The sequence below is a fragment of the Epinephelus moara genome, chromosome 18 (genome assembly GCF_006386435.1).
Source record: "Epinephelus moara isolate mb chromosome 18, YSFRI_EMoa_1.0, whole genome shotgun sequence".
Lineage (NCBI taxonomy): Eukaryota > Metazoa > Chordata > Actinopteri > Perciformes > Serranidae > Epinephelus > Epinephelus moara.
In genome coordinates this window covers 1,777,271-1,782,863 of record NC_065523.1, presented here as the reverse complement: position 1 = coordinate 1,782,863, position 5,593 = coordinate 1,777,271, and the positions used below count along the sequence as shown (strand labels likewise).

The 5,593-nt window shown below is 39.3% G+C and overlaps 2 protein-coding genes across 2 annotated transcripts in view; both read right to left on the bottom strand.

The window, feature by feature from the left end:
• rras (RAS related) overlaps positions 1-5,593 on the bottom strand; it is a 53,966-nt gene that overhangs the window by 34,786 nt on the left and 13,587 nt on the right. The gene's annotated exons all lie outside the window — the stretch shown is intronic.
• LOC126406129 (E3 SUMO-protein ligase ZBED1-like) lies at positions 33-5,559 on the bottom strand. Its single transcript, XM_050070321.1, has 4 exons — positions 5,465-5,559; positions 1,520-1,689; positions 829-1,284; positions 33-655 (listed from the first exon to the last, which is right to left on the bottom strand). Exons 3-4 carry the CDS (start codon positions 1,127-1,129, stop codon positions 363-365), a joined length of 594 nt encoding a protein of 197 aa, XP_049926278.1. The 5' UTR covers positions 1,130-1,284; positions 1,520-1,689; positions 5,465-5,559; the 3' UTR covers positions 33-362.

The following is a 5,593-nucleotide window of genomic DNA, read 5'->3' as shown; positions in this document are numbered from 1 at the left end:
TTTTTTTATTTTTATTAAAAGTCAGACCTGGGTTTTATCCACTGTTCTTATCAAAAAATAAATAAAAAATAAGCCAGTCAGGCTAAGTACTGAAAAGACAAAATAAATAAAGGTAGGCCCTATTTGGTAGACCTATTCAAAACGAGCACATCCTACCAGCGATTAGCGATCTGACAGCAATTACCAAGAACAAGGCACTCTGAGATGTAAATCGAACACTCGGGATGCATTCTCCTCCCCAATCCCCATCAATCATGTAGATTAGAACACTTCGAGATGCAGGGCTATATCTCCAACAATCAAACATGTAGGCCTAGGCTAAATTAGAACTCGCCATTATGGGCTATCTGGCTGGCTACAGTTTATCTGGCTGCAGACTTTTTTAGGTTGTTCGCCAAAAAGACAAGGTGATTCACATTTTCTGGCTCTAGAGAAGAGCGTTGCTTTGTGACTATGTTCCCGGCTGTGGAAAACACTCGTTCCGCCCTCACAGATGTCCCGCATATTGCCAGGTAGCCGCGTGCCAGTTGGGCGAGATGGGGGTACTTGAGGCTTCTCTCCTTCCACCAGGACAGCGGGTTGCTGTCAGACGGGGGTGGGGGCTCACTGTCGTAGGCCATCATTTCTCTTTGGAGCACATCTTCATTCGGTCTGACTTAAAAAATAAATTAGTTTTTGTTAATGTGTTGTTTAGGCTACGTTTTATAATGCACTTTTTTATATTTCCAATGTAGGGCTATATAGCGAGTTTGAGTTGTTATGAAAGGCACTCGATAATTTAAACGTTTCTGTGTTATTTATTATTGATAATAATATCATCATTATTACCTCCTGCCGAGTTTTGGCAGTACACATCGCCAAAGAGGTCCCCCATCGCGCTAAGAGCATTCTTTTCCTTGCGCTGCTGTGGCTCTGTAGCCGTGGCGTTCTCCTCTTGGCCTTCCTCTCTGCCTGTCTCCTCGCTGAGCTCGGCAAGCTCCCTCTGAACCTTATCTTGCACTGCCTGCCGCGACTCTTGTTCCAAATGAACCAGTCGGTGAAAACGCGGGTCGAGGTAGCTGGCTGTGTTCAGTAGGAAGAATGCATCTTTGGCGGGGCCATATCGTGCCTTCAGATCAGTTGACATCATTGTTTCATCTCTTTCAGTCCTGCCGGGTCATCGGTGGAGGGATTGAGTTGTGTCAGAAGCACATACTGCAGGGGGAGGGCCGCTGATGCTGTTGGGTAGTTTTCTGTTGACAGCGCCTGGGTGGCTACTTTGAACGGCTTCAGCACGTCTTTCACCTGCGGGACAAACACACGATTAATAACAAGCTTATCCTAGCGCCGCTAACGTTAGCTAACATGCTATACTACTAGCTAGTAAGCGCAGTTAGGCTATGTGCCACTTGACGTTACACAAAACACAAACTTAGCTTAACGTTAACTAGGCTTATACGCTACTACGTTTGCAAATGGTAATGTTAACATTAGGGACATAATATTATTAGACCCAACATAATTAGCCAACGTTACTGACCTTCTCCATCAGGGTCCACTCCACACTGCTGAGCTCCAGACGGCTGAGTTTCTTCTCCATTATCACCGCTGCAACAGCGGCTTGTTGATGCCCAGATGACCAATAATAGCCTTGCTAATGAGCTCGCGATTCACAACTTCACCAGGCGTGAAAAAGCCTCGGAATCTAAACTGAAAACAACGTTTACAAGCAAACACATTTACAAAAAATAATGCCCATATCAGGTTCGAATATTAAGGGCTGCCTAATATTCGTTCGAATAACTTTATTTTTGTAAATATTCGAATTATATTCGAATAACGAAGTTCGGAGTCAAAGCCCTACTGCTGAGGGGCCCTCATCTTGTTTGAGGAACCCCCCTCTACCCACCAACAGGGATTTGGGGTGGCACCAAAACATCCTATATTTGAAGTCAACACCTTTTGTTTCCTCTTGTTGTGTTAGTAGGCCATATGTTCAGGTCTGTTCTGTTTGTTGTTTTTGGGGGGGGGTTTTATCTTTGGGTATTGAACATGAATAATGGCATGTGTGAAAGTGGTATCGCTCAATGTAAATGGTCTGAATAATGTGATTAAGAGAAATAAGGTACTTTCCAAGCTTAAAAAAGAAAAGGCTCAAATATTATTCTTACAGGAAACAAAGTTAAATCAGCAAGAACATGATAAACTTAAACAACTGGGTTACAGAAAAACGTTTTATAGCTTCAACAAACCTGACAATAAAAGGAGGGTAGCAATACTCATACCAAATTCTGTGCAATTTGAATGTTGTAGAGAAATAAGCGATAAAGATGGAAGATATATCCTGGTTAAAGGCAAAATACAAAACGAGAAGGTAACACTAGTTAATGTATATGCACCCCCGGAGAGTAGGAAATGTTTTTTCAAGACCTTATTTGATCTTATTGCATTAGAAACAGAAGGTATTTTGATTTGTGGAGGGGATTTTAATGTCATATTGCACCATGGATTAGACACTACAAGTACTCGTAACCACAAAATACACCTATCAAGGTTTATTAATTCCACACTGCAAGAAATGGGAATGTTTGATGTTTGGAAGGATCTACATCCTTTTGAAAGGGATTATACACATTACTCAGGAGCTCACTTGGTCTATTCTAGAATTGATTATTTTCTTTTTAATATTATTGATAAACATAGGGTAGAAAAATGTGAAATTGGGGTGGTGAGCATCTCAGATCATAGTCCCATATCAGTGACAATATTCTTAAACAAAAGAAAACAAAATACTCTATGGAGGTTAAACGTTGGTATTCTAAATAATAAGACAGTAGTGGAACAAATAAGGGCAGAGATTAAGAAGTACCTAGAGGAAAATAACAATGGAGAAGTGGATCCTGCCATATTGTGGGATGACTTAAAAGCAGTTCTGCGCGGAAAACTGATTGCCTTAACTTCAATACAGAAGAAGAACAAAATAGCCAGATATAATCAGCAAGTGGGAAAGCTGAAGGAATTAGGACAACATAAAAAAATCCCAAAACCCCAAAGTCCTCCTACAAATTAAAAAAGTAAGGGAGGAAATAGATGGCGTTCTCAGAGATGAGATAGAAAAGAGAGCTAGATTTTTAAAACAGACATATTATGAATCTGGCCCAAAGGCCACTAAATTGCTGGCAAGACGATTGCGTAAACAACAGTCTAATCATACAATCAATAAGATACGAAATCCTGAAACCCAACAGCTGCTGCATGATCCGGAAGAAATATTAAATGTGTTTGAGGATTATTACAAAAAGCTGTATTCAGAACCCCCTTCAGCAGATGAAGACACTATTAGACACTTTCTTGACACACTTGATCTGCCATCTATTGGCGAGATGCAGAATAACATCCTTACCGCTGACATAACACAGGAAGAAATACAGGGTGCAATAAGCAGACTGAAGCCTAATAAATCGCCAGGTAGTGATGGGTTTCCATCTGAATGGTATCGAATATTTACAAGTGAATTAACACCTCTACTTATGTCATCTTATAATTGGACGCTGAAGGAGGGGAAGGCCCCCCCATCATGGCGAGAGGCAATTATATCACTTATCCCAAAAGAGGGCAAAGATACAGAACAATGCAATAACTTTAGACCAATCTCAATCCTAAATGTTGATTATAAAATTTATACTTCAATACTCTGTAGAAGATTTGAGACCTTCATACCAGATATCATTGATGAGGACCAAACTGGTTTTGTTAAAGGGCGCCAAACCCAAGATAATATTAGGAGAACACTGCATATCATAGACCATGTACAAAAAAATGGGGACTAAAGCTAAAATAATAGGCTTAGATGCTGAAAAGGCCTTTGACAGTGTCAGTTGGGCATTTTAATATCTAGTACTCAAAAAATTTGGCTTAAACGAAAAATCAATCCAGAACATTAAAACTATATATCAAGACCCAACTGCTAGGATTAAGGTAAATGGACAGCTATCAAAAATGATAACATTAGAAAGGGGCACTAGACAAGGCTGTTGCTTGAGCCCTACACTCTTCGCCCTTTATATCGAACCCTTAGCACAGGCAATTCGCCAGAATACTAACCTGGAGGGATTAGAGATTAGGAATAAAAAACATACAGTATAATTAGCCTCTTCACGGACGATGTGGTAATTTTCTTAAAAAACCCAGATAAAGGATTCCCCCTGCTGATGAATTTTCTTAAGGTTTATGGTCACTATTCAGGGTATAAAATTAATATCGCAAAAACTCAGATACTTACATTTTACTACTCCCCACCACAAAAAATTCGAGATACATACAGCCTAAACTGGAACTGTAAAACCATGAAATATCTTGGAGTTACAGTAACAAAGAGGCTTGACAAACTATATGAAGCCAACTATAATGTGATTGACCTAAACATTCAAAAAGATATGCAGAGGTGGTCGACTTTTCCCCTCGACTTTAGCTCCAGAATTAAGGTTGTTAAGATGAATATTGTACCAAGGTCTTTACCAATAATGATACCTCAAAACAAATTTATCTCCTGGGACAAAAGCATATCAAGGTTCATTTGTAACGGCAAAAAACCCAGAACAAGATATAAAACTTGCAAGGAGTAGGGGTGGAATGTCCTTGCCAAATTTGCAAGAATATTTTTATGCAGCACAGCTGAGACCTGTAGCATGTTGGTGCATACCTGAGTATGAAGCGAGGCGGAAAGATATGGAAATGGAAGTTACAGATTTACAAATTCCAATTTTGTTGGGTAATAAAGAACAAACAGAAATGATAAAAAGGACAGTAGATCAAAGAGCATCGATACCAAGAGGTGAAGCTCAATAGAACGCCCCATAGCAACAGACTCGCCCATGGTTTCGTCCTACCGCCACCATTTTGGACTGTCAGCAGACCGCAGCGGACCCGCTTGCATACAAAAACACAGACAAACTGAAGTATATCGCTATTAATTATGCTTACAATGCTACTCACCTCGTGATAGCTTGGTCACAGCTGCTTTTTCACATTTTTGTAAAGCAAAATATAGACTTTAAAAAAAACAAAACGAGGAAAAACGGCCTAGATGGCATCTCTTCATATTACATCCACTTATGAGAAGATTAACTTAATTACTCCTTCAAAATCACCCCATAAGCCAATCTACCAAAAAAAAAAAAATCAATATTTTAACTAGAAACACATTATTGGCGACGTCACATAGTCAGGAATAAAGATTTATTTACAGTTTGTACAGTAAGGGGACAGTAATAATAATAATAATAATAATATATAGGCTATGTTAATATGATATATTTTAATGCTAAAGCAGTAATCAGTCCTGATATAAATGGTCGAAGAGGCCATATATTATACATATATATATAAATATATATATATACATATAAGTGTTATCTTCCCTCCAAAACTGCCATATTAAATTGATATTAAAACACTTTAAAACTTACACCTCAGGAGTTCTTACCTGTCGGGATCCTTCGGGAAACGGTGGAAGGCCAGGTGCGGGGTGTTCCACTGATAGTTGTTGCAGTTAATTGCACTACACTGTTTTCTTTTACTTTTTTTCTCCTCTCTCCTTGACATCTTGCATGTT

Coding starts and splice junctions, on each gene's coding strand:
- LOC126406129 (XM_050070321.1), bottom strand. CDS start 1,129: ATGATGTCAACTGATCTGAAGGCACGATATGGCCCCGCCAAAGATGCA. Junction 656..828: donor CTGCCAAAACTCGGCAGGAG/GTAATAATGATG, acceptor TTATTTTTTAAG/TCAGACCGAATGAAGATGTG.